The sequence below is a fragment of the Argentina anserina genome, chromosome 5 (assembly GCF_933775445.1).
Source record: "Argentina anserina chromosome 5, drPotAnse1.1, whole genome shotgun sequence".
NCBI classification, from domain to species: Eukaryota; Viridiplantae; Streptophyta; class Magnoliopsida; order Rosales; family Rosaceae; genus Argentina; species Argentina anserina.
In genome coordinates, this window is record NC_065876.1 from 1204797 (window position 1) to 1232630 (window position 27834).

The 27834-nt window shown below is 39.0% G+C and overlaps 3 protein-coding genes, 1 non-coding gene and 1 pseudogene across 4 annotated transcripts; 2 read left to right on the forward strand and 3 right to left on the reverse strand.

Annotated features, from left to right (window-relative positions):
- Window positions 1-236: 236 nt before the first annotated feature.
- Window positions 237-4595, forward strand: LOC126793864 (pentatricopeptide repeat-containing protein At1g74850, chloroplastic). The gene is made up of 4 exons (XM_050520491.1): window positions 237-2177; window positions 2935-3249; window positions 3325-3432; window positions 3953-4595. The coding sequence occupies exons 1-4, from the start codon at window positions 343-345 to the stop codon at window positions 4290-4292; spliced, it is 2598 nt and encodes an 865-aa protein (XP_050376448.1). The 5' UTR covers window positions 237-342; the 3' UTR covers window positions 4293-4595.
- Window positions 4596-4727: 132 nt separating this feature from the next.
- TRNAS-AGA (transfer RNA serine (anticodon AGA)) lies at window positions 4728-4808 on the reverse strand. The gene has a single exon. It is a non-coding gene; the product is annotated as a tRNA-Ser (tRNA).
- Window positions 4809-11790: 6982 nt separating this feature from the next.
- LOC126793720 (transcription factor MYB1R1-like) lies at window positions 11791-13344 on the forward strand. Its single transcript, XM_050520323.1, has 3 exons — window positions 11791-12106; window positions 12309-12517; window positions 12761-13344. The coding sequence occupies exons 1-3, from the start codon at window positions 11851-11853 to the stop codon at window positions 13184-13186; spliced, it is 891 nt and encodes a 296-aa protein (XP_050376280.1). The 5' UTR covers window positions 11791-11850; the 3' UTR covers window positions 13187-13344.
- A 2655-nt stretch (window positions 13345-15999) lies between these two features.
- LOC126793863 (serine/threonine-protein kinase AtPK2/AtPK19-like) lies at window positions 16000-17175 on the reverse strand (annotated as a pseudogene).
- A 1515-nt stretch (window positions 17176-18690) lies between these two features.
- On the reverse strand, window positions 18691-27669 carry LOC126796469 (transportin MOS14). Its single transcript, XM_050523297.1, has 27 exons — window positions 27358-27669; window positions 26868-26945; window positions 26672-26734; window positions 26266-26313; window positions 26025-26171; window positions 25249-25380; window positions 25095-25135; window positions 24808-24899; window positions 24442-24569; window positions 23905-23980; window positions 23620-23740; window positions 23436-23535; window positions 23034-23115; window positions 22773-22855; window positions 22330-22446; window positions 22097-22148; window positions 21726-21881; window positions 21287-21410; window positions 21095-21176; window positions 20934-21022; window positions 20766-20840; window positions 20625-20679; window positions 20388-20507; window positions 20193-20285; window positions 19967-20112; window positions 19521-19698; window positions 18691-19405 (listed from the first exon to the last, which is right to left on the reverse strand). Exons 1-27 carry the CDS (start codon window positions 27505-27507, stop codon window positions 19151-19153), a joined length of 2883 nt encoding a protein of 960 aa, XP_050379254.1. The 5' UTR covers window positions 27508-27669; the 3' UTR covers window positions 18691-19150.
- Window positions 27670-27834: the final 165 nt, after the last annotated feature.

The following is a 27834-nucleotide window of genomic DNA, read 5'->3' on the forward strand; positions in this document are numbered from 1 at the left end:
AGTCTCTATTAAAATAAAACCGTTAATCATATTCACCGCAATTTGAAAATCAGTTACCGCCAACCCGCCAGATGACGTTAGCAAACGCGCGCGCTCCGTTCAAAAGCCCACTAACCCAAAATACGGCCCACTCGCTCTCCCGCGTGCGAACCTCTCCTGTCTTCTTCCCACCAATTTTATCCACAACCACCTTACACGTGTTCCTTTCTTCAAGCTCAGTCTCCTTCTTCCCCCCTCTCTGTAAATTTTCCTCCCAAAACTAAAAAATCAAAACCCCATTAACATTATCTTCAACCTCCAAAAACCTCTCTCTGAAACTCTGATGCAACCCGAATTACCATAATGTCCCTCTCCCCCACTCTCTCCATTTCCACCCCCTCCCCTCCCTCCGCCCCAATCCCAAAGCTAAACCCTAAACCCCACCACCTCTCCTTCCCCTCCGGCCACCGCAACCGCCTCTACGGCCGCCGATTCCAACGCCTGTCCTTCTCCGTCAGGGCGAAGCCCAAGGACCTCATCCTCGGGAACCCGTCCGTCACCGTCGAGAAGGGCAAGTACAGCTACGACGTCGAAACCCTAATCAACAAGCTCAGCAGCCTCCCGCCACGCGGCAGCATCGCGCGGTGCCTGGACATATTCAAGAACAAGCTCTCCCTCAACGACTTCGCCCTGGTGTTCAAGGAGTTCGCGGCGCGTGGCGACTGGCAGAGGTCGCTGCGGCTGTTCAAGTACATGCAGCGGCAGATATGGTGCAAGCCGAGCGAGCACATCTACACCATCATGATCAGCCTCCTCGGCCGCGAGGGCTTGCTTGATAAATGTTCCGAGATTTTCGACGAAATGCCGAGCCAGGGTGTGATTCGGAGTGTTTTTAGCTACACTGCTCTGATCAATGCCTACGGGCGTAACGGTCAGTATGAAATGTCGCTCCAATTTCTTGATAGGATGAAGAAAGATAAGGTTTCGCCGAATATATTGACTTATAATACTGTGCTTAATTCTTGTGCTAGAGGGGGGTTGGATTGGGAGGGGTTGTTAGGATTGTTTGCGGAAATGAGGCATGAGGGGGTCCAACCGGACCTTGTTACTTATAATACATTGCTTAGTGCTTGTGCCGGTAGAGGTTTAGGTGATGAGGCCGAGATGGTGTTTAGGACGATGAATGAGGGTGGGATAGTTCCGGATATAACCACGTATAGCTATCTTGTCGAGACTTTTGGTAAGTTGGATAACCTTGGGAAGGTTTCGGAGTTGCTCAAGGAAATGGAATCTGCAGGGAATTTGCCTGATATTATGTCGTATAATGTGTTGTTGGAGGCGTATGCAGAGTTGGGGTCGATTAAAGAGGCAATGGGTGTGTTTAGGCAGATGCAGGCGGCAGGGTGTATGCCCAATGCGGGTACTTATAGTATTTTGTTGAATTTGTATGGGAGGCATGGGAGGTATGATGATGTTCGGGAGCTTTTCCTTGAGATGAAAGTGAGCAATACGGAGCCAGATGCCGCTACGTATAATATCCTCATACAGGTGTTTGGTGAGGGTGGATATTTTCGGGAGGTGGTGACTTTGTTTCATGACATGGTAGAGGAGAATATTGAGCCGAATATGGAGACATATGAAGGATTGATATATGCTTGTGGAAAAGGAGGTCTGCATGAGGATGCCAAGATTATTTTGCTTCACATGAATGAGAAGGGAATAGTGCCTAGTTCCAAGGCTTATACGGGAGCTATTGAAGCATATGGGCAAGCAGCACTGTATGATGAAGCTCTTGTTGCCTTCAACACAATGTATGAAGTGGGCAACAGACCGTCAGTTGAAAGCTACAACTCGCTTATTCATGCATATGCAAGAGGTGGACTATATAAGGAGACTGAACAAGTGTTGTCGATAATGGGTGAGGTTGGCATTGCTAGGAATGCCAGTTCATTCAATGGAATGATTGAAGCTTTTAGGCAAGGAGGTCAGTTTGAAGAAGCTATAAAGATGTATGTTGAGATGGAAAAGAGAAGATGTGATCCTGATGAGTGCACTCTTGAAGCAGTCTTAAGTGTTTATAGTGTTGCAGGTCTCATTAATGAGTGTGAGGAGCACTTTGAAGAGATTAAAGCTTCAGGGATACTACCAAGCGTCATGTGCTACTGCATGATGCTTGCTGTTTACGCAAAGACTGACAGGTTAGCCTTTACTCAGTTTTATGGCAATTTTTTTCTTTCCTTTGTTGGTAAGGATCCTTAACTAATGGTTACGCTTACAAATGATATATATATATATATATATATATATATACAGAAATTCTCAGCTGCGGACGTCCGCGGGTTCGGCGATTCCGGCCACCAGCGCCGTGGTTGGGCGTTGCCGTGGCCGGAATCGCTGAATCCGCACCGTACGGACGGTGCGGACGTCCGCAGCCGAGAAGCCCTATATATATATACATTTTCTATATATATATATATATATATATTGAAACACATAAGATATGTATGCGTAATTGGTTAAAAGATAAAGAAAATGTAGTGAATCAGTACTCGTGGAAATTTTGCAAAATTGTACCTGAGGTTTTTAAAACCATAGTATATAGGCAAGACGTCCTTCATATTCTATTCCAGAAACTTCTGACTAAGCTGATTAAGTGTGAATATTATGATACCTACACGTTCAAATTGTATTCTTGGGCACTTTCCAGTTTGTTGTCCATCTTATAAAATTCAGCAATCAATCACCGGAGAACTTCAGATCAACATAAAAATAAGATGAAGAGATTAATATTAACCTTTGAAAATCTTAGAGATGAATTTTATCATACAATTTGGTAGCTCTTGAAGCTTGCTCTATTGCATTGCTATATGGGATTCTGAAAGTATAAACAATATTGAAGTTTTTAATTTTTTTTTTGGTATGATTTATCCTACTTTTTTTGGCTTCTTGGTTCAGGTGGGATGATGCTAATAAGTTGCTCAATGAGATGCTCACAAATAGAGTATCAAATATTCATCAAGTGATGGGGCAGATGATAAAGGGAGATTATGATGACGAATCTAACTGGCAGATGGTACAGTATGTTTTTGACAAACTAAAATCTGAAGGATGTGGGCTGGGTATGAGGTTCTACAACACTCTGATAGAAGCACTTTGGTGGCTGGGTCAGAAACAAAGAGCTGCGCGAGTTCTTAGTGAAGCAACACAACGGGGGCTGTATCCTGAACTTTTCCGCAAAAATAAATTGGTTTGGTCTATTGATGTGCACAGGTATGTGAAAAACTGGTAGTTTGTGGTGTCCAAGAACTCAAGCCTATTTCAACTTACCATTGACCATTTTTGCAGGATGTGGGAAGGTGGCGCATATGCAGCACTGTCAGTTTGGCTAAACAATGTGTATGAGATGTTTGTGAATGGCGAGGATCTTCCCTCTGTTGCAACTGTTGTTGTAGTGTAAGCTGCTCTTTCCTCTCTTCAATATCTGTGGTGATGTTCTTTTTCTAAATTGGTTAGGACATATACCCAAATTGGTTAGGAAATATATTCGTATATAGGCAAGGGGTGGAAATGGCATTTCCATGCACCTCAGCAAAGCCTTAAATCTCAAATCTCAATTACACTAATAAGGTATGTGAGCTCCTTGTCAATTTCGGTCTGTGGGGACAATGCTTGGATCTGTGTTTGTGTAAAAAGAAAAAAAAGAATTCTATAAATCACTCTGAACCAAGTTAGAACCTTGTGCCCAGGAATTTGAACCACTGTGTATAGGAAATTGGTCCCAGAAAAAGAATGCACATATTTGAGTTTTACATGTGAAGCATTAGAAAGAAAATTAAATCCAACAGAAGTTGTCTTTTCTGAGCTAAATGATGCTAGGTTTCAGTAGCATTAAGCATATGTCAGAACATGACCTTAAATAGCTTGCATACTCCAATGTAGTCTGCCTGTTAGTGATGTAATTTCTCTTGAACAGACGGGGGAAGATGGAAAAGAGTTCAGCAACACAAGAGCTGCCAGTCGCAAAGGCTGCCTACTCATTCCTGCAGGGTAACATGTCAGGGGCATTCAATTTTCCAAAATGGAACAACGGTCGAATTATCTGCCAAAGGTCTCAGCTGAAGAAGCTTCTGTCAAGCATTGAACCATCTACAGATGGCTCCAGCAGTAAAAGTATTTGTACGTTAAGTAACTCCCCTTTTCCTCCTCCAGGCACAAAAACATCACCCACCGATGTTGATAATGGACGATATAATGGTACCAGTTCTGATGGAACCAGTAGGACAAGAACAGAGCTTTTGACTAGCACAGTTTAAATAGAATAGTATACTCATCAGAAACCAAGGTTTTGAAAAATTACTTTCCTCCATTTCACTAGAATGATTTCTCTGTGCCTCAGCCAACTGAAGTTTTAGCTTGGCAAGATGGCAGCAATACCAAACCGGGAACGCAATGCTCAAAGTTGCACGGTTTGTGCTAGTTCCAAATGAAGTCAGTTTTGATCTTGGATTTACCTTTGAAAGACACAAGTGGTGACAAGGATCCTAATTTTGTAGCTCTAGATTATTCTCCGTCATGTGTAAAATGTACATTGCATCTTCACATCTAAATCGTTTTGAGAAAAGAGAACAGATTGGTCCGGCTAGAGTTCGCCTTTTCCTTTGCTTATTTATATCCCCCCAAGTTGAGAAGAAAGGAGCCTGAGCGGCTGAGCCTTGGCTTTTTATTGAAAAGTAAAAGAAAACAAGACGTGGTGGGCAGGATTCGAACCTGCGCGGGCGAAGCCCACATGATTTCTAGTCATGCCCGATAACCACTGCGGCACGACCACCGCTTCTGCCAAAATAGCGAGCACAACAAATTAATCAAGTCAGCTAATGCTGATCTGCTCATTTGGTTGGTGTAGTACTGTAGTTGGACACTGACATATCAAATTTTTTTTTGGGTACTGACATATCAATTTTTAACATTCTCAATTCTTTGTTATTGTGGCTGCATCCTGTATTTCATGCGAGGGTTAATTCTGTCTATGATCCCCCATGACATTACCTCTGCATCACCTACCTACTGCACCAGCTTGAATTTCAAATTTCATATTTCAAATCCGCTTTGGTTTGATTCATTTAAGAGGCAAGCTGCTATGCTAGCCAACTCTTTGCATTTCACACCAGCTTCCATCAATGATGAGGAAGTGAGGAACTATAACGTTTGTCCTCTCTAGCTTCTACTAGAATACTACATCTCTCTCTCTCTCTCTCTCTCTCTCTCTCTCTCTCTCTCTCTTCATTTCAGAAGAGACCCTTGCCTCTCTGAGCCTTTCAAAAAGATCTGAAATGATGCCACTGTTTCTGAAGGAAAGGCACTTTCTTTGTTCACTTGAATGCGTCTGCTCAAGGATAATGCATGCTTCAGTGGAAATGAAATTAAATGAAAAGAGAACACGGAATCGATTTTATGTAATGCCCTTGATAATGCTCTTGATATAAAGGAAAAATTACTCATCGAGTGACATCCGTCATATTCTCTTCCGCTCTCCTTCCGATCCCCTCTGATTCCGTTAAAGCACCGTACTGTGTTTGGGGAACCTCATCATTCCATATTGCCACTGCTTGGCTGACTTGATTCAGTTTTAGCAACAGACATGACAAAACATGTCAAATGGCATGGTGTTACCATTGTTTATGCTTTTCCCTTTTGCTTTCTTCTCTCATATTCGATCTGGTGTTTTTTGCATTTTCATAACTGGGTATATACTATACTGTACTGGATGGATGCAGGCTCCTCTCACTTACATCCAGTGCTTTCTGTTGAGATCTTCTCGTGGCCTTTCGCACTTCATCTTCTGTTTGAGGTAAAAGCTCACACAACTCGATCTGCTACTACCCACATTGCTCTCTCTCTCTCTCTCTCTCTGGTGCATAACTTAATATAATTTGGCTCACTGTTGTTATGTGCAGAGCGGACCGAAGGTCTGGATGGCAACAGGAGATATTAAAGTCCTGCTGTGGATCTCACTTTGACGGCTCTGTTCGCAGCGTAGCTCAGGATTTTCCGGTACTTCCTGCACTCTGTTTCTGTTTCTGTTCTTGTGGTTGTCTTTTTTATGCTGTTGTTTACTTGTGTGGATTAGTGATCTATCTGAGGAAGTCGTTGATTATTTTGTTCGATTTCCTAGATCGGAGCCCGCTCAATCAAACGCCACTTCTTCCCAGCAGTCTACTCCTTAAAGCTCCCTGTATGCGCCTTTGAGGTCTCTCCAGTCAGTCAAATGGAGCTCACCTCTGCTCGAAAACCATAACTCTCTCTCTCTAGGATTACTTTGGTGTGTTTTATGATTTTTCTCCCAGTAATACTTGATTTGATATTACAGCAGTGTTTTGATTGTGTTGTTGCTATCTATTTTTCAAGACACTCGTAAAATCGATTCCAAGTTCTCTTTTCATCCTTTTCACACCAAGGGTTCATGATCCCCTCAAGTTCAATGAATCAGTTATGAAACCTTGGTTTGTAATTGAAGAAAAGAGAATTTGGAGTTTATTTTACGAGAGGCTTGAACAAAACAGGCAATTACAGTCAATTTTAAATCCAATGAACTATTGATGGTTGATATGACATGTAAATTCCTGCACGTACAGTGTGACCTTTCCATTGTTTTTTTTTTTAGGATTGGAAGACCACAGTACTTTATATGAAATCAAGAATTGTAAACACATGGATATTTTGATGCCTTTTAATGTTCAATATACTGATATCACATGATTCTCATATCTGTAATGCTCTTAGTCTCAACCCATAATGAACACTCTTATGAACTACAATGTGGACAAAAACCCAGAACAACATTCAGAATTCAGTAATTAAAAGGTTGTGTTTGTTTCAAGGAGGGAAAGTGAGAATTCTTGAGGTGGGTGGAAGGAAACAGTTTCTGCATTTTCTGCCAGATTTTCCTTCAAATTGAGATTTATTTCATTTCCCGCTCTTTTTACTTGGGATTCCAAACGCATGAAAGCAAAGACTTTCATGTTACATTTTGTGAAACAAAATTTGAGATAACTAAAGGACATTATCGAAAATTTGAGTGCTGAAACTATAGTACCAATTGACCATTCCACATATTCATTTGATTTGGAATCCATATTAAATAGGGCTCTGTTAGCAAGTTATGGAAAAGCATAGTACATATGGGCCAGATGGCAGATCGATCCCCATTCAAAAATGGTCGACTCCCATCGTCAGTTTTTGTTTTTGAACATTCCTTGTCAGGGTGGGAAATGACTTATTATTGCTATATAAGCAGAAGTTATCCTTTTGATCGAGCTATTAATAGTTTGATACTACTTCTATTCGTGCTACCGGCCTATTTAAAAATCCGTTGATCAACAAGTTATTGCTTCTCTTTCAAGTTGATTAGCTCAAAGGTTTAGAGTACCACGGTCCATGGATCACCCTAGCAATAGTGCAAGCGTAGTTGGAGTAGACAACAGATTCAACGTGAAAGAGTACGCGGAGCAAGCTCGCCAGCGTCAGACACAGGAGGAGGAGGAGGAGGAGGAGAGAGCTCGAAAGCAATCGAAATCGAGAGCTCCTCCGCTGCAAAGGAAGCCATTGAAGCGCAGGAACTATCTAGTACACCTCGAATCTCTGCTAGGGAAAAAACAATTTCTTACTCCAACGTACGTACAGCTCCTTTGAGCAAGCAAGGCAGCTCCGATTGTCACTGCATTGTAAAAGACTGCAAACTTCTTGAACCACATCAATGGCAAGAAACACCAAAGAGCTCTTGGCATGTCTATGAAGATGGAGCGAGCGACTCTAGAACAGGTGCAGAGCCAATTCGGAAAGCCGAAGAAGGGAAAAACAGAGAAAGATCTTCAGTAGAGAGACAATGTAGTTGCAGATGAGGAGGAGTTCAGCTTCATGTTTATGGACCCTGATGTTCAAGCCATGATGGGATTTGGTGCATTTCCTTCATCCAACAAGTGACCAAATCGTCCCAATCATTCTAAACCGGAATCTGATTTTCTTTTTCACAAATTGTTTCCGTAAATTAGTTTCACACCGATTGCAAACAATGAATCTCAAGGAGGATCACCCCACATTCTAGCTACCAAGTTCTAACACCAATATATACACATTTTTTGTTTAGAATCCTAATCCTTTAAAAATCAACAAATATCTTAAATATGATGCTGCTCCCATAAATTATGTAAGTGAATATGATTATACGGCTAGCCATGTCCACCCATAAAACCTACCTTACCAAAAGTCTTTTTAATCATACCAATAATTAAGGCTACAAGGTATATGAAGTATTCGCTCACGAATATGCATAATCAATAATATTTTTCCTAGAAATCTTTATCCGAAATAGTTTTCCTGAATCTAGAGTTGAAAAAAAACGAAAAGATTACGGAGTGCACAACTCCCTCTAGTATGAAATCCCAACTTCGTCTCATATGAATGTAAATAAATTTTTTTTATCATTTTCACTGAATGCATATTAATTATATCATGACGTAATATAATTAATTAAAATAACACATGACAGTGACACGTATTGTGTCGTTACACATAATAATTACTCCATATCCATGGTCATAGAGACATAGACCATATAAATGATATGATAGACAATTAGAGATTTTGCCGGATTTTGCTCAACTTCCAAGAAATTTTGATGGGAAGTAGCCAAAGCATGGTGGAGCCCAACAGAAAACCTTATCTTTGGGCCTTATCCTAAACCTAGCCCACCGCCGTGAAAGTAGGCTCGTATATAAAAAGCATGTACGGACTTTAAAGATCACGAAAACAAAAATCTGCCCCTTCTTTAGTTAGTGAGTTCCACTAAAACCAAATATTCCAACTCGACGGTCCATATTCCATTGTCTTAGTACATTATTTCAGCTATTCCATCATTCAGAATACGATTATCATTGAGCTGGTTTTTGTCAATAACCAACTTTAGTTACGGGAGGTTTTATTATCAAGTTGGAATAATGTGATTTCCGGACTGTCACGCGACATTAGCCAATGACATTGCCATATTCCGATGAAGACGAATAGATAGATCAAAAGAAATTAGTATACTAATAGGCGATGAGTTTACATGCATGAGCATTGAGCCGGACACAATTTGAATACAAAATTAGTACACTAATTTCTCGTTCATTTTATTTCCATTTGAGAAAAGAATAACATATCTAGTTAGGTTTCTTCAGAGTGAATTTAATTGTTTTCTTAAGCTCACAATTATCGATAATCAAACTAGGTTTGACTGGATAAAGAAAGGGGAAAATAAAATAAGATGGAGATAGGTTAAAATATGTATGAAAAATGCTTAACCAGTCACCACCATGTGCGATGCTCTTTCATTTTGATTCTAAAAGACAGCATGAAATGGTGGTTGGGTTGGGGCCATGACATTGTGTTTAGTTACTTAATTATTCATTGTTAACTATTTCCATTTTGATTAGGGACAAATCACATTGAAGGCATGTGCAATCAATTCAAATGGTATTTGGTAACTCATATATGTGGTAATGTATGATATATTGGATTAGGGGCAAATCCACAATGAGATTTTGGAATCTTTGGATGTGCACATACTGATTGGTGTTGTCACATCCACTTGTTTGGATATTTGAGTGATGCCTTGAGACTTGAGTGATGAACATAGCACCTAATCTCCTCTTCCGTTTTTGACTTTTGTGGGTTAAAAAGCTTCAAGGGTAATATTTTATCACGCAACCCACGTTCATGTTCCATGTGACTGTTGGTTTGACTTGCTTCATCAATCCAAATTTTTCTTCATTTTTTTACATTTCTTCAATTTAGTATATTAGTTTAGTCAGAGAGATGGATCCATGAATTAAATTTTATCTAAACCAATTTACTCTTTTATAAGATTTTTTTTTTTGCGAATGTTGTTTTTAGTGTTTACTTGATGTTAAAAAAAACATATGAGATGGGATGAAGAAAACAAGAACGAAATATATACTAATAGAAGTTTTCCTACTAGGGGGAAAAAAGTAGAAAAAGAAAGTAATAAATGTAGAAAAATAGAAAAACTTAATAATCCAGAATGTGGCGGAGTTGATTCTCAAATATAAACACACTAAACCAACTAAACAAACAGAATTAACATGACTATATGTACAAATAAAACATAATTGTCAAATCTCTCTGAGTTGCAGTCTAGGCTGCCCACTGAATAAGTCCGCCCCATAGTTTAGTACGATACTTAAAAGTGTTCAAAAACTAACCTTCTCGATCAGGCTGAGTTTTAAAAAAGGAAAACGGAAATTATATATAGACGATCAAATGAAAAACTTTTCAACTTAGTAATTGAAAGTGAAGACGATACCATGTATCACATTTTCATCGGCCGATCAGCATAACCCAATATAGGAGATTAACTTACGAGTGAAGACATAAGCAGACAGCATAAAACACGAAAAGGTACATAGAGGAGTATTAAATCCCACGTGTCCAACGCAGTACAAAGCCCATACCTTTACACCACTTAATCCACATGGTAACGCCACTGCCGCGCTTCTTTTTTTTTTACCCCTCTTTTTACTTTTCTATTCTCAGTAAGTCAATAAACAAACGGAAAACGAACAAAGGTAAATATTTTAATCAGTATTTACTTTTAACTAGGTGCCACTCCATTTTTGTCTTCTCTGATGAGTCTCCCATATATATATATAGAGTTTTTTTCACCAACAGTCCCTCAACTCTGGTGTACCTACCAATGTGATACCTCAACTCTTAATCGTACCAATGTGATACCCAGACTCTAGTATTGCTATCATTGAAGTACTTCCGTTAGTTTTTTTAAACTTTTCCGTTATCTTGGTGACGTGGCAGGTAGGTGAGGCCCACAAAGAGGGTTAAAAGACAAAATTAACCTCATCTGAGAGGAGCAATGTTTTTCCCGCCCTTTACCTTGAGAAAGACACCCAACAATTCCAATTTTGGCGCCAATTTTCACTCCCTACTCCTTAATTTGTGTCTAATATCTAAACTAAAGAACTACCGCCAACCAGTCGACCACAATCTGATAAAACCTAGATCAATCTCATTTTCTATTTTTACCCTATCACTTGTTAAACTAACAGAATAAATATATAAATTTATATGGAACATCTCATTTCCACAATCTCATAAGAATATAGAAACACATAACTTAACGAAATTCAACTACATGTACCATTAGTTCTTACAAGCAAAAATCATGGCAGATCAACATAAAAGGTGGCAACTAATGGTACTTAAACATGTATTTGAATTTCGTTAAGTTATGTGTTTTTATATTCTTATGAGATTGTGGAAATGAGATGTTCCATATAAATTTATATATTTATTCTGTTAGTTTAACAAGTGTTAGGGTAAAAATAGAAAATGAGATTGATCTAGGTTTTATCAGATTGTGGTCGACTGGTTGGCGATAGTTCTTTAGTTTAGATATTAGACACAAATTAAGGAGTAGGGAGTGAAAATTGGCGCCAAAATTGGAATTGTTGGGTGTCTTTCTCAAGGTAAAGGGCGGGAAAAACATTGCTCCTCTCAGATGAGGTTAATTTTGTCTTTTAACCCTCTTTGTGGGCCTCACCTACCTGCCACGTCACCAAGATAACGTCAAAGTTTAAAAAAACTAACGGAAGTACTTCAATGATAGCAATACTAGAGTCTGGGTATCACATTGGTACGATTAAGAGTTGAGGTATCACATTGGTAGGTACACCAGAGTTGAGGGACTGTTGGTGAAAAAAACTCATATATATAATCCCAAAGCCTCATCTTCTTCCATCATTTCAACTCTCTTTCTCTTCTCCCAATATCGTACGTTTTTCAGATCCCTCGCCGCCGATTATGTCTTCCTCCGGCACCTGCTCCACCGTCGATCCCGCCGGCGCGGCCAAAGAGTTCATGCTCTTCGGCGTCCGCGTCGTGGTTGACTCCATGAGGAAGAGCGTCAGTCTCAACAACCTCTCCCAGTACGAGCAGCCTACCGAGGCCTCCAACAACAACAACAGCTCCGGCGCCGGCAGGGATGACGCCGTCGCCGGCTACGCCTCCGAAAACGACGTCGTTCACAATTCTGGCGTGAACCGCGAACGCAAGCGAGGTTAGTCCGTTTGACTCTGGTATCTCCGATCAGTTAATCAATCGCATCAATTTGATATTTTCCGGTGGAGATCGAATAGGTTTGCATGTGAGAAATTCATGTTGATCGATCATGATCGGATTGTTAGGTGAATTTGATAGTGGAGATTTGAATGTGAATATACATTGATGTTGTTGTGGCGGTGATTGATTGGTTGATTCAGGCGTTCCGTGGACGGAGGATGAGCACAAGCTATTCCTGCTTGGATTGCAGAAGGTAGGCAAAGGAGACTGGAGAGGGATCTCAAGGACCTATGTCAAGACTCGGACTCCGACTCAGGTGGCTAGCCATGCTCAGAAGTACTTTCTCCGCCGGAGCAATCACAGTCGCCGTCGCCGCAGATCTAGCCTCTTTGATATCACCACTGATTCGGTAAACAAATCCTATCTCGCAATAGTAATTACCTCAACAATCAAGATGTTTTATTTGTTCTGGTTTTATAGTAGTAGTACAGAGTGTTTTGAACTGCCCTGGTGAGATTATTAACATGGTGATCTGCTCAATTACTATCATACTATGTGGCTTAATGATTACGGTTTGTTATAATCATGTGGATGTTGTTATTTTGATTGTAAAGCTAAGCTTATCATCGAACTTGCATTTCGTGTGTTTTAGGTCCCTGCAATTGCAATGGAAGAAGAGCAAGTACATCATCAAGATATGTCATCTCACTCGCACCAATTGCCACCTCCACCGCAATCTGAATCTGCCAATCCTAATGGATTTTCGATGATGCCAATTTTTCCAATGAGCGTAGGTCCAGCTGCCGTACAAGTTCCCACCAAGGATCCAGCCGAGAATCTAACACTGGGACAAGGAAATCCAAGGGGTCCTTCCCTTAAGCTCGTCCATCCAGTTGTGCATTCAGCCCCTCGCGCCAGAGAAGCACCCGATCTAAATGTGAATGCAACAGTTGACACATCGCCTCTAGCTCTCAACCTCTCTTTGTCGATGAACCCGATGGAATCATCGTCAAGGCATGCGGCTTTCAAAGCAACGTCTAGCTTCAGCAATGGGGACAACATCATTAGTGTTGCTTGAAAATGTTCTATTTTGTGGAATTGGTTTATAATTTAGGGCATTTGGGATTAGAGATAAAAAGCCATCCCAAGATTGACAAGGTAAATTAGGTGACTGAATTTGTTCCTCTAGTTTGTTGTACAGACCCTCGAGATAATGCTATGTTATGTCCTCCTGTTCTTGTTGTTTTGTGCCAATATCTCTCGGATTCTTCTCCTTGTTTCAGACTGGCTGTGTTTGTTAGTAGCTGCTGATATAACTGAAAATAACAGGTGCTCTGTTCATTACTGTTGATGGTGCCTTGGTGGGCCTGAACTGAAATAACTAGTGGTTTTCTTTATGAGGAAAAAAATATCAGGTTTAGGGGTCTTGGTGGGGAAAGCATATTCTATTGTCCTCTATGATGATAAGCAAACAAGTGTTGTGTGATTGTGAATTGAATCTAACCGGGCTCTCAATAATGGAGCTTGGTCGTTGTAGCGTCAATACATGTTTCTGATATCGGTAATACCTTATCAGATTGGTTCAAACTTCAAAGGCTGCGTAAGTGTCATTGTAGTTTTGTGGTAGGTTGGTCAGGGCCTTTAAAAAAATGGTGGCTTTCACATCGCAATTTTGAGATGTTTTACTTATCATACCCATTACATTAATATCAGTAACAGTAGTTATAAGGAAGCTCTGGTGGCATGTCGTCAAAGATTTCCTGACTACCACTTTACGTCCATTCTCTAAATCAAACCAAAAAATGCCGCACCCGAAGGAAGTTGAGCTAGGGGCGTAAATGAGCCGAGTCGAATGATAAGTTGTTTATGTTTGACTCGTTTTCATTCGATCGAGTTTAAACTGGGCCAAAATTTGATTTTTGTGTTTCATGTTCAAGTTCAGCTCGGCTTAAATTGAGCCGCCTTGAATCATATAAAATTAAAATCTTAATATTTAAAAATTAAAAAGAAAATTTAAAATCTAATGTCATAGCATCACACAAAATTTCTTTTATTTGTAATAAACTAAAAATAACAAATCAAACTCGTTATTGAACTTAAAGTCTTTAACTAATTAATCTAGAAAGAATCATTTCAGCTATTTCGAACTAATATTATATTTTAATATTATTTTTATATAAAAATTATGCTTTATATATACTCAATGTTCTAAAAAACGGTCTAGGCGGCGCCTAGGCGCTAGGAGGTCACCCACCGCCACGCTTTTTGCCTCGGTGGCCATTTGTGGCGTTTTGTGAATTAGGCGGTTCTAAGCGGTCTTAGGCGGCCCTATTCAATTCTAGGCAGCCCTATTCAATCCTAGACGGTCTAATTTGCTCTTTAGTCCTAGGCGGTCAACCATCATTTGACATTAAAAAAAAAACTAAAAGAGGCCGCAGCTCTCACTCTTTGTCTATTTTCTGAAAACTAAATCTCATCAACAGAAGAAGGGGAAATAAATATGAATATTAAGTTTGAGTCCGATACTGAATGAGTTAGGAAATAATTTGGAGAGAAATAAATTGAGATTTAGTATTATTGCATTTGTTTCATTATTTATCTTTTTTCAAATATTTTTATGGACTTTCTACTTAAGTTATGTAAATTTAGACTATTTTAAGTATTTTTAAAATTAATATTAAACATCATTATATATTTTTAATCATTAAAATAATTTAAAATATATGTATAAAAATAAATAAATATTTAATAATTCAAAACCGCCTAGGCGCCGCCTAACCGTCTAGGCGCTAGGAGGTGGCTGTCCGCCTGCATACCGCCTAGCGCTTTTTAGAACCTTGTATATACTATGTCAAAAACTTAATTAAGAAACGAGCCGAGTTTTTAACAAGTCTGAGTTAGCTCGCGAGCTAAACGAGTCGAACGAGCCAAATACTTATTGTTCAAGCTCGGCTCATTTTCAAGGTTGTGCTTAATATTGAACTCAAAATCGGCTTATTTAACTTTACAAGTTCGAGTCGAACGGGTTAAAAGCGAGCCGAATACGAGCGGCTCGAGCCTATTTACAGCCCTAGGTTGAGCAAAGAACCCTTCTACCACACTCAGAAAGCATCAAAGGCTGGATGGATGACAGGGGCAATTTCTTATTAGAATCAAGCTGTCCATGACTCAGGCAACTCCATTTTTCTTCATAGTCCAAGCAACCCGGACTCCAGAACCACGTTTCATTCCAAAACACAAGCAACTTCCCAAAGCTTGCAAAAACGCATGGTGTTGGTTTAACTTTGTACGTACATTTTTATGTTATCTTTCATTTTGTCAATTCCTACCTTCATTTCTCTGCTGTCTTCCATTTTCACCAATATTTCACTGCTCTTTCCAAGAGGGGAAGAAGTGGAGAACCAAGTAGATATTCAACTATTTCCATGCACAAGTTAATAAGGGCCAATTGAACAATTACACGCTTCCTACTACCAGCGCACATATGCAATATCTTCATTATGAAAGTTACGAAGGAAATGAACCCGGTCTAGTTGCTCATCACTTCCCAAAACTCAGAAACTCAAACTGCTTACATTAGATGATTTAGATCACTTCAGTTTCTAGTTTGTTTGCTATCTACTAGCTGGAACAGGTGTAACTTTCAAGCCTTAAAAGGCAGTATTACGTTGTATGTTATGAAACAGATCAATCAGCGCAAAGCAGAACAAGAAATGAAATATAGCTTAAAACATGGATTTATTCATCATAGTATAAATCAATAATGTACATCAGTGAAGATGTTATATCAGAACTTATAAATCAATACAATGTACATCAGTGAAAATATTATATCAGAACTTATAAATCAATACAATGTACATCAGTGAAAATATTATATCAGAACTTACACTTACAAGCGAGCCAACTTGGAGTGATTGGAATAATCTTTTCTGCATTTAGCTTTCTGTTCTTTTAATTTTCCAATCCTTTCTAGCAGTAGCCTTCTGTACAGATGAAAGCCAACTGTTAGGTGCCACGTAAGTATATCCCTGGAAATGCTCACCCGCTGTTGGCGTAGCAGCTGGGGAGTCATCTAAAGGCATTGTTGTCCAGCATCGGTCAAAATTGGCCGTGCAGTCTTTGCCAGTCACATCTGGCTTGAATTTTGGGAGCCGCTCTCTGGCCTCCAACTTCTTCCAGTTAATTGTTTTAAACCATTTATGACTTTTAATATTATCACCTCCATTGGGGCCACTGCCTAACCTTTGGGATGGTTCCTTTTGTAGCAACTACAAAAACAAAGATAAGTTTTCATTATTAATAGAAGATCATTCAACAAGATGAAGAAAAATAGGAAGGAGAAGATCAGGGAAGCATGTACTGACTCCTTTGAGCAAAGAATGAGCTTCAGTGGTAAGGTAAGGTAAGGTGGAAGTTTGATTTTCTCTTTAATGATTCTCTCCTGAAGTTTCTTTCTATTTGCATGTGTAAATGGTGGCTGCAGAGAGCGGGAAAAAGAATTTTGTTAAAACAATACACAGAACACAGAGATAATCAGCAAAAGTCATATGACTAACTAATTGCTGTAATCAAATATTTGAACATCAGAAATGTCTACTGATGGATTCCATGTCATAGAGTCTCTGTTTGGTTAAGTCTATGGCTTACCTGACCACTTAGCATCTCATACAGAAGTACACCAATGCTCCACCAATCTGCATCTTTGTTGTGGCCTTTAGACAGCAATATCTCCGGAGCCATGTATTCGGTGGTTCCACACATTGAATTCGATCTGCTATCTTCATCAATTTCCTTTGCTAGTCCAAAATATGTCAGCATCACCTGTATCAGAAATTCAGAATCATCAGTACCAGGTCACACACACGACTTCTATACAAGTTCCTACAACAAAAGCAAGCAAAACGAGCATGAACAGATTACATGGCCATCAGCATCCATGAGGACATTTTCCGGCTTAAGGTCCCTATGCACAATCCCGCACTTGTGAAGATGTGACAAAGCAGACACTATCTCAGCAGTATAAAACCTCGCCTGTTCCTCACTACTCAGCCAAATGCATATCATACATACCGAATCGGACGGTGGATAGAGGGTGTCTTGAAATGCACGTGGGGTATGTGGGGTGTATGAACGGTGGATTAGGGGCGTTGCACCGTAGAATTTTCCATATTAGTGGGTATTCAAACTCTTTACAAAGGGGTAAAACTGTCTTTTTGGCTACGTAACGAAAACGTTTTCGATCGGTTTTGGCTCATATTTGGACCTTTCCAGTGTGTTTTCGGACGTTTCCTTGGGTTGGGAGACACTGTCAAATAATATCGGGAAAGGCTTTGAAATCTCTCAAATAGGCGTCAAATGAGATCCGCGGCGTTTGTGGAAAGACAATTGTACCGCTGCATTTTTTAATCATGTTACAGCCAAGGCTGGCGGGTGAGGTTGACTAGTACTCGCCACGCGCCGTTTGATGATTGCCAATGCTACTTCCCTACCTTTTTACCAGCTGTCAAGTTTCCTTACTATTTTTGATAACACGATGGATCAAGGCCACTCGCTGTTGCGAACACATGCAGGTTGCAGCAGAGTTTTTGAACATAATATATAACATTATAAAATTAAGTTTCATATAGATTTACCAGAAATTTACGTATAAGTGAAGTATGTTATATACATTGATATTCGATTTTAGTATATAGAAAGCATTGATATTGTTATACTCCGAAGTAACTTGACACATATATTCTCTGCTTTTTTAAGTATCATTAGACAGAGAAGAGGTGCGCGACATCCCCTTTCAAAAAAGAAAAAACAGAGAGGAGGTGTACAAAGTAGTGAGAGCAACCGTGGTACTCAATCACAAACTACACGAACAAAATTTTTTTTTACCATGTATATATTTGAGTATGCAAGAACGGAGCAAGAACCAAAACTTCCTAACAATGTCAAAGTAAAGAAAAGAGAGGTGAAACTGTAATTTGGGCACCAAATTTGGTAACTAAAAATGAGGACAAAATGGGAAATACATTGTTTCCAATGAAGTAGATCAATGAAGAAACCCAGATTTGCATGGAAGCTATGAGATGGAGAACAAAGCAGTGAGAGCAAGAGCTAAGAAAAAATTATGACACGTCCATCACTACCAAATTTTATACATAGGTCAGTGGTAAGTATGTGATTAAAATCAAAACAAGAGCAAAATCTTAATTTCAAACCGCTCATGAACAGTAATATAAAGTGTTTGTCAAATTAATATATAGTAAATATTCCTTTGAAACTATGTAAGCAATTGGGATACCATCCATTTATAAATTCTCAAGGTACCAAAATTAATAACGAGTTGGGGTTTTCCTTCATTTATAAAAATTTCACTGGTGAATGTTGATTTAACGATGAAAAATTGGAAGTTATATGTTTTTATTCAAGTTCCGGAATGAGGGGCTAGGCCTCCCACTCTCGGGACGGGAGGCAGTATTAGCACAATCCCGTCACATGCCACCCGTTTCCATACTCCGTGATCTTTGAAAAAAAAAAAAAACAGATGCAATTACAAAATATATAAGTATTCAGAACGGCACCACGAAACCAACTGAAATACTTCTATTACAATATGAGAATCAATTGACAATGCTTTCAATAATCAATTTGTACAACCACTAGCTAAACCAAACTATCCACAGCTTCCAAATATTTCAATAACATGAAAGGAAGGACCGATGGATTACTCGCTTAAAGAATGCCTACATTTTCTTTCCTTGTATTAATCTACAGCTCTCTATACCATGTCATCTTAACCCCAAAAATGACAACATCAAGGAAACCACTCATAATACAGATACCACGATTCTTCTGTCCCTCCCCACCCTATTGTAAAGGGCATTGATTCTCCTTAAAATGTGGAGAATCAATATCAATCCAGAAAAAATATGAAAACAAATTCACGCACAGATAGAACTCATTTTACCGACCGGGGAGACCTAAGCAAAATGGCTCCTCTATGATGGCACAATCCTCTCTTAATTATGATACAGCTGCCGTACTCAATTCATGTCAACCTCAAAGCTCCTTGAACAATCTCCATGACTGTTCGGTTACGCCGGCAAACATCTGATAGCTCTTCAAGTGGAACTGAAAGGGCATTAACATTAATCCCAGCTGCAGCATCTGCCAATGCTTGCAAGAATCTTGCACGCTCAGCCTCTGTCACAGCCGTTGGAGGAAGTAATGAAACACTTTCCCTGGCCCACTCCACTGACTGTGCCCCATATGTTCGAGACAGCGATAGCAGTGTATAAGTTACCTGTGCATTAATGGGCAACTAATCAAATTCCAAACAAAACTTGTACATGTCCTATCATACTCAATGTCAGCAAATAGGAAAGGGTCTGAAAACTGGAGCAAGGATTACAAACTACATTTTCTAGGCGAGAGCTTGGAATTGCTCCTGTTAACGCAGCAATCAAAACTCTTGTCAAGCTGGATCCTCGAGGAATAATCACAGCATCCCTGATGGGTACGTAGTTTGCCCCTTCAGTAGACTTTGCATGATCAAAGATATCTGATAAGAAGGTCAATATTGAATTTGACGCCTCCCTGCCAAGAAGAGAAGTACAGATACTAAAACTCAGGTGCTTGAAGTTACTTGATATCAAATGCACAATGATTGCCTACAATTCCATGGAACTTTCAAAATACTATTCCTCCAATCTTTTTTTAAATGAAACAATGATTCTGTTATTGTGATAATCTTTGAAGCTGATGGACCAGCACAAAAAGATTTGAAATAAATGATCATGCTACAATACTTGGCTTGATATCTTAACAAGCAGAAGATAATACAGATGGCAAGAAAAATCTCTACCTGTGCTGTACTGTAATGCCTATAACGGAGCAATCTACTAATGCTGGAAATGCTGGAGAAGGAATAAACAAGTGCGGACAATAACGGATGCATCTCGATGCCAGCAGAAAGCAATCATCTGCTATATCTGGTCTGGAAGTAAATTCCTGTAATACTTGTATGTAAGTCAACAAGACAGCCGATTATAGTTGCAATGAAAGCTCAATACATCTGAATGTAACCTTACTTGAATGCTTGTGAGAATACGAGTAGTATGTTGAAAAAGTGATTCAATCAAATTTCTCAAATAATCAGCACAGGACGGGTCTGAGCCGAATATCTACCACAAATAAAGAACCAAATGCCCAATCAGTTGACAGTAAATAAAAAAGAAATGAAACCATAAGAACACAACCTTTTTTCTGTTATGAGAATTATGTACCTTTATAACCTCACTAGAGAGATAAAGAAAACATGGTTGGTGATGCTGTTTAAATAATTCCTGAATTTTCTCTAGCATCTCTCCAATTGTAGTTCCCATGCACCTTCCAGCAGTTCTCACCTAAAGAGTACGAGTAATAATAAAGAATACAAAGAATGAAAAGGAGTAGAAGATATGAAAAAAGAAAAACCAGCTTATTCTCACGGTTGAATTTAGACAGAAGATCAGTTAACTCACAGCGTATTTGCAAGCTCGGCAAATAGACTCCATTGTCCGCATGTCCCAAGCACGACTACACCAGAACCAGGCAGATTATTAGTTAGTAGTGTTCTGAGGAGTTATAGGTAAAGTTTTGCCACAATGAGTGAGAATACTTACAGTTCAAAGATGGCTTTGAAAATTGGCCAAAGCCTCTGGATTGCATCTGCCACAGCTTCTGCATGGGTTACGTATCTGGAATTGATATTTTTCCATGTTTAAACATCCCAAGGAATATTTGCATAAATAAATCGACCAGCAGGAATAGCAATAAGGTAGTGATCACACCTAAAGATGTACCCAAAACGATCAATATGAACTGTAAAATCACGAGGCGGCCTGTTATTTAGCATCTCTGGCGCTTGGCTAAGAACTTCCTGGTTGTTTATAGCATCAGTTCATAATCCACATTCACAAAAGGATTTGTGACTACTGAAAACGAAACACACCTGTAAAGGACTAACTACAGGCAAACACAAGGCCTCCAGAGCCCTCTTAGCTTGGTCTGGGGGAAGTTCGCTAATAACTTTGCTGCAGAAAAGAGTTCAACAGAAGTTCAGATTAACTAAAACAATGCTTAACCAGATTCATTAAGCAATGCACTTTCCAAAATACTGAAAATACTTGCAGAAACACGTTACCTTAAGGCTTCGACTAGATGCAATGAATCCTCAGCACAGACTTTTAGAGTACCTTCACCATTCACTGCCCTGTGATATATATGGAAAAGGCCTTCCAAACATCCAAAGAGCTTTAACCGGCAATCTGAATATGATGAGGCATATAGACAAGTGAATGGTCAAATGTAATAGATACAGCGCCTGACAAAAGACTCCCAAGGATTTGCAGAAAGAAATAAAGATGTTTTACTAAATTAGTCATAAACCAAACGAGTATTATTCTCATCCTTAAATTCTTTTTTTTTTTTGGAAATGCATCCTTAAATTCTTTAGGCAATGGTAGATAGATAGAAATAAGTACAAGTTTAATGAGTTATAAAGCATAACAAGTATTTTTCTTGTAACCACCGAGGAATAAAGCAAAGTGGAAAACATTGCAGTAACTAAGAAAACTTCGTACCATCACAGATCTGCCGAAATGCCAAAGCAGCAGCTGCAGCAGAATCTTCAGATTTAGCAAGGCCACTCATGAGGACCTCTATAACTGAAGGCAGTATGGAGACTCCACCAGATGCCGCATCAAGCCATTTTGAATAAGCTCCTATTGTTAAGCACACTGCAAACTCAATAAGGAAAGATGCAATGAGTATAGTTATTATTATGCATAGGATTAGATATTAAAGGAAAAGCACAACTTATATTTGGCAAACACCATTTTTAAGTAAACAGGTAGCAAATACCTCCACTCATATTGACAACTTTATATTCTTGAAATGCGGGGTTGGAAGTGAGCAGTAAACGATAAATCAGTTCTATTGAAGAGTATAGTACCTGTCTGAAGTAGTTGCGGCTGCTGAGGTAGTTTTAGAAGTCTGCCCATGACCTGTTCATTCAAAAACCAATACAAATATAATAATAAGAATAAGAAAGACAAAAAAAAAACAATAAGCTTTCTGCTAAGCACAGCATTGAAATTCCCATGAAAAGTCTAACCAAAAACAAGGGGTAAAACAATTGTACCTTCGAGAAAAGGTACAGGAAAAAAAAAATAAAAGACATCATACCATAGGCATTACTTCAGCTTCAACTACTGATACATAACTTGATATAGCCCGGATGCCAAATAAAGCAGCTTCTGCTGGGCGCCATTCACTTCCCTCATTCTGACAGCAGGCTGCGGCCTTAGATAATTGGAAAAAAAGAATTATCATGCATAATGACAAATGTATCTCAAATATCTAAGTATATAAGAAAAATGCTGAAATCCTTGAAATGGCACTACATCATTGACATTGACTGAGCTGCAAAAGATCAATTTAATTAATTTTTGACACCAAGTTGATTAGCGATTGATTGAATTTCAATGGTCCCAATTCTCAGACCAAAAATGCCAAAGAAATTAAGTTTGAGAATAATAAACTTCACAATATTCAAGAGCTTAAATTTCAAATTAGTGCAAAGAGTAATATAGTAACTGTTATCACAGCTCAGTAAAATTTAAACACACCTCATCAAGTTTCATGTAAAGAATTCTCAGTGCGGCATCACCTCCTAAAACTGATGCTGCATCAATTAAAACATCCGCAACGGCTGTCGACAATACAAGTCAGTCAGACAAGACGGCATGCTACATTCCACGTCTCATCATGAATTCATGATTCACGAAGACTAGGCAACTACACTGACTATTTAAAACTTACAACTTGCCAGAGAGATTTTAGTCTATACTATGAAACGTCATACACTGAATCAAACAACGAGGCATTACCATATCTAGTCTGCTTGAACTCCTTAAGGTCTTCATATGACAGGTCTTGATAATCCTGAGGATATTGAATGCGGAAGCTAACCTGCAAATAAATTTCAGTCTCTGAGTTGAGTAAGAATGTTCTGAAAGAGAAAGATACAAAAATAATGTAATCTGGCATTTCATTGCTTCTGCCACTATTTATGTTTCATATTTCCACTCCTTTTATATAAATAAGTCAACTATTTCCTAAATCAGTTGGAATCATTTAATTATGTGAGAAACTGGATGAAGATAGATCGATTGCACAACATATTATAAGACTCCATGAAAATACGATTAAAGTATTTTCAGAAGATTGGTGCAAAAAAATAAAATGCAAGAAATACAATGTTAACTATTAACTGGAAGAAGATCACTTACCAAGGATACGAGCGACTCATAAGCTGGGCAGAATATATGCAGTCTTCTATTTTTCTCAGATTCAATGGAGGATTCATTACCCAATGAAATATACGAATCCCTAGAAAATAAAATTAGACCCATTACTTCAATATTTTATCTTAAGACCTAACCAAAAGGAGTGCACCGTGCCAGAATGATTCACCTTCTTGTCAAGGTCACCTGAAGACTATGCCAAAAATTGAATGTCATGGAAGCTATATAATATTCTGGGTGTGCAGCAACTTCCAACAATGCTTGCACAATCAACTTTGCTTCATCAGAACCTGAACAGATTATAACCAAAAAGGAATATATTAGACACTTTGAAATATCAATGGCAAAAATAGAACCATGAATCATTATCAGCTCTGCCTCCTCATGATAATTCATAAAAGGTAAAAAAATACACACTTCTGGGAGCGGTGGTTGGTAGATGAGATATTATTACCAGTTGCAATCAGGTCAACGTATGAGTCCCCCATGTCAGCAAATAATCGAGCAATAGCCTTCACATCTTCTTCATCCTTACCAAAGATAATACAATGTAAAGTTAAGGCAAACTGTAAATCAATTTTTCTTTTGGAAAAGTAGAGATCACGTTTTAGCCTCAAATTATTATTTTTTATTGAGTTCAGCAGTGTAAAAAAGAGTTCAGGACCTTATGTATTATTTACCCTCTACTGTAATAAAGCATAAGTTTATTAATCTTTATTTCTACTGCAAAAATAAAGCAATAAACAGATGTTTAATGTAGTTTGGCAAGTCACTTAAAAACATTATCAGGTTGAACATAACATATGTTAACAAGTACCTAAAGTTACCTTAAGTGGTGAAAATCCAGACCAGAAGATGCTGAACATGTCTTAATAAATTTTGTAGGCATTGACTTCAAGGAAGCAGCTAACAATTGATGATTCTTAGCTATTGGACTATATATTACAATCCACTATGTAAAAAAACACTTGTAGAGTTCTGTATGCAGTACCTTGGAAGAGTCTCTAAGCTGTGCCTTGAGATTCATCACATGCGGAACAATAACTTGAATTAACGGCATTTGCACTTGTACACCACCAGATTCCCTAGACATTGTATAGTGTATCAACTCAGAAATAACTGCAACATAAGAGGAAAAGAAGGGAAACAACATATTCAGCTCAAAAACCATGTCAAAATAGGCAACGCCGAACTTATAAGTAAATGCAATTTGTATCCAAACACAAAGGTCAAAGGAGGAACAAAAGGCAATATTTGATGATAATTGTGAAGTTCTGAAACCATAGACATGAAACAAACTGAAAGCAAAGAAGTTTTAGAGCGTTCCCTATATAATCTGCTTATTCAAGGTGCTTACCGTTTACAGCTGCCTCTGAAAGGAGTTCAGAATTCAAGCTAGAAAGGGCTGTGAGCACCAACGGGTGAGATGCAAGCATAGATCCAGGAATCCTGAAGAGACAGTACTATCAGTAAGCTAGGCAAAATTAAAAGGTGATCCACTATAAGTGATAAACCTGCAACAAGTATATGAAGACCACACCCAAGTATATGCCCAAAGCGAATTTGAAGATTATGAATATACACATACATATAAATATAAAAAGATGAGAGAGAGAGAGAGAGAGAGAGAGAGAGAGTTCATACCCATGCTTCAACCGAAGCCAGGAAGCAAATGCCTCAAGAACCTGAAAAACCAAGAAGCTGAAGATAAAGGGAAAAAGAATAGAAAAGAAAAGCATGAGCAAAATTAAGCACATTTCAAAGATCAGAAATTAGAATATTTTCATTCACATACTACCTGCTCCTTGAGCTCATTGATATTCAAACAAGCTGTCAAGATGTTAAGAGCAACCTCCATTTGAGAAGTAAGCTCTTTCTCGAATTGGCGGCGTCTTTCTGGCCGAGCTGCTATCTTGTAGTTGTATACTTCCTGTTTGTAAAGACAAATAGAAAACACAGGAACTGTGAAAAACTAGGCACAAGCATGCAAGTGATATATGCGGAGATACATGAGACCATTTGATATATGCAAGAAATAAGTCTGCTCTGCTCCTCCGCCACACCCCCAACTATTATCCATAATGACAGACAATAAAATGGGGAGATGATGTGGGGTGGGTGGGGGGGGGGAGGTGGGAACAGGAGGGTTGATGGCTGCAACAAGAAGCACCCTCTTGGGGTTCATTTTTAATTACTATCTCAAACTAAGGGACGTTTTGAACACTCAGAATAATGATATAATAAAGCATTTAATTGTGTTCTCAAATATAACTAGGTCATACATGTTAAGCTCATTATATGTTTCTAGACGGGAGTAGTTAATCAGGCCTTAGAAATTTGGTACATTCACAAGCCAGATTGCAACCGAACTCACAACCACTATGACAACTTTTTCAGTCTGCAGAACAACTAATAACTACCATGTGGCATTACTTAACTGTCATGAAATAACCCTAAAAGTTTTCATTAGCTAAGACATTATAATAAATGCAAACAGTTGCCTACAGCCCTACATTGCAAAATAAAATCTAAACTATCTATGTAACTATTTATATACACGTAAAATATATCTACCTCAGGCAAAACTGTTAGTAACTCTAGAAATCCGGGTATATATTCTGGATGCGAATTCATCTCATCCCGAAGCCAGTTCACTATACCACCATCCCCCCAATCTTCAGCGGGAACTTGTACAGCCAAAGCAGCAACAGCTATGCTAATCTACAAAGGTAAGTTATTCAGAATAATATCCTCTTGTCTCTTGGGATTATAAAAGTATTTAATGAATGAATGCCGATGTACTCCTGGTCAATACCTGAGTTCTGACTTTAGGGGGACCCTTATGAAACTCTCTCAATAAGTTCTGCATTTAAAGCATACATGAACAAGAAACTATGAATATAAGACACTAAGAGAAGACAATAAAAAAACACAAAAAGTACATGACAGTACTATCAGTAAGCTAGGCAAAATTAAAAGGTGATCCACTATAAGTGATAAACCTGCAACAATCCCACCACAGAGAAGCCAATCACTATTCATGGAATGAAGTTAAACTTCCTTTGGAGCCCTTCTCTCTTCCTCAAGAGGGGCTTATGGGGATTGTTTTAGAGGTTTATCAAGCAATATGGCACCCACTAAAAGTATACATAGATAATCAACAACTCTACATATAAAACCTAATTTGACTGTGAGAAATTTGACACTGAAAGCTCACTCACATTTAAAGAATCGCGCAACGGGCGAAAAGCTTCAGACGGCAGTTCTTCGAAATCTCGTTGTACCTGAAAAAGATACAAAATGAACAAACAATCAAAAGCCCGACCAGTCATCCTAACCTAAAAAAAGATTCACAAATCTTCACCACTGAATCATAAACACCTACGGCTACATAAACCAATAGCGAAAGATAATTACCTTGCTTCTAAGTGTCTGGGAGCAAAATATCAAAGTTTCTAGATTGCTAGTGGCGTCGTGAAGCAAGTTATCAGCAACCTAATAACAAAACCAGCACATTAGACCTCCTACAATGAGAATTACACCACTCGATACAAAAATACGCCCGAAAACCATAAAGAGATAGCTACAGTGATAAATGCAACTCATAAAGTAGCAGGAAATGCAATACAAACACACAGGTAATAAGAAACCGATCATATTCTCCAGAAAGTAAACCGAAAATGAACACAAAGATTGCTCCAAATTCCTAACTCAACCTTCAAAACGGACCGATCTCTTTCCAATTTCAAATCCACTTCACAAACACACACCGCTGGATTCAGATTGAACCATAACCCAATCGAATTCCACCGGAAAACCTACCGGAGCTTGATTCACCGATGAGAACCACACAAAAAGACGAGAGAGAGAGAGAGAGAGAGAGAGAGAATCCAAATCTGAAGAGTACCTGCCAGGCGTCGAGAGTCTTCTGAAACTTCTGGAGGAAATGATCGGCCTCCATCCGAACGGCGTCGTCGGGATGATGATAGAGTGCGGTTAGGGCTTGCTTCACAAGGTTCTGGTGCTCCATGGCTTTCCCAATCTGGTGCTCCGGCATAAAGCCACTATCAAGCTCGACCTAGCTAATCTCTCTCTCTCTCTCTCTCTCTCTCTCTCTCTCTGTTTTTTTTTTTGGGGGTTTTGGCGCCCTGTGGGGGATAGAGAGAAGGTTTGGGATTTTTGATGGAGAAAGATGAGGCCGTCTGATCTGAGCGAGAGGGGGTGGGGTTTGACTCTCGGTCAATGTGAGCGAGTTCGATGTTCTGGTGTGTGAGTGTGTTGGTTTTCTAAATTGAAAGAGATGGGTGGTGGGCTGGACACGTGGTGCGTGATTTAGATGGGGTGATTTGATCGGAGAAGCCTTTTATACACCAACCGGACTGGT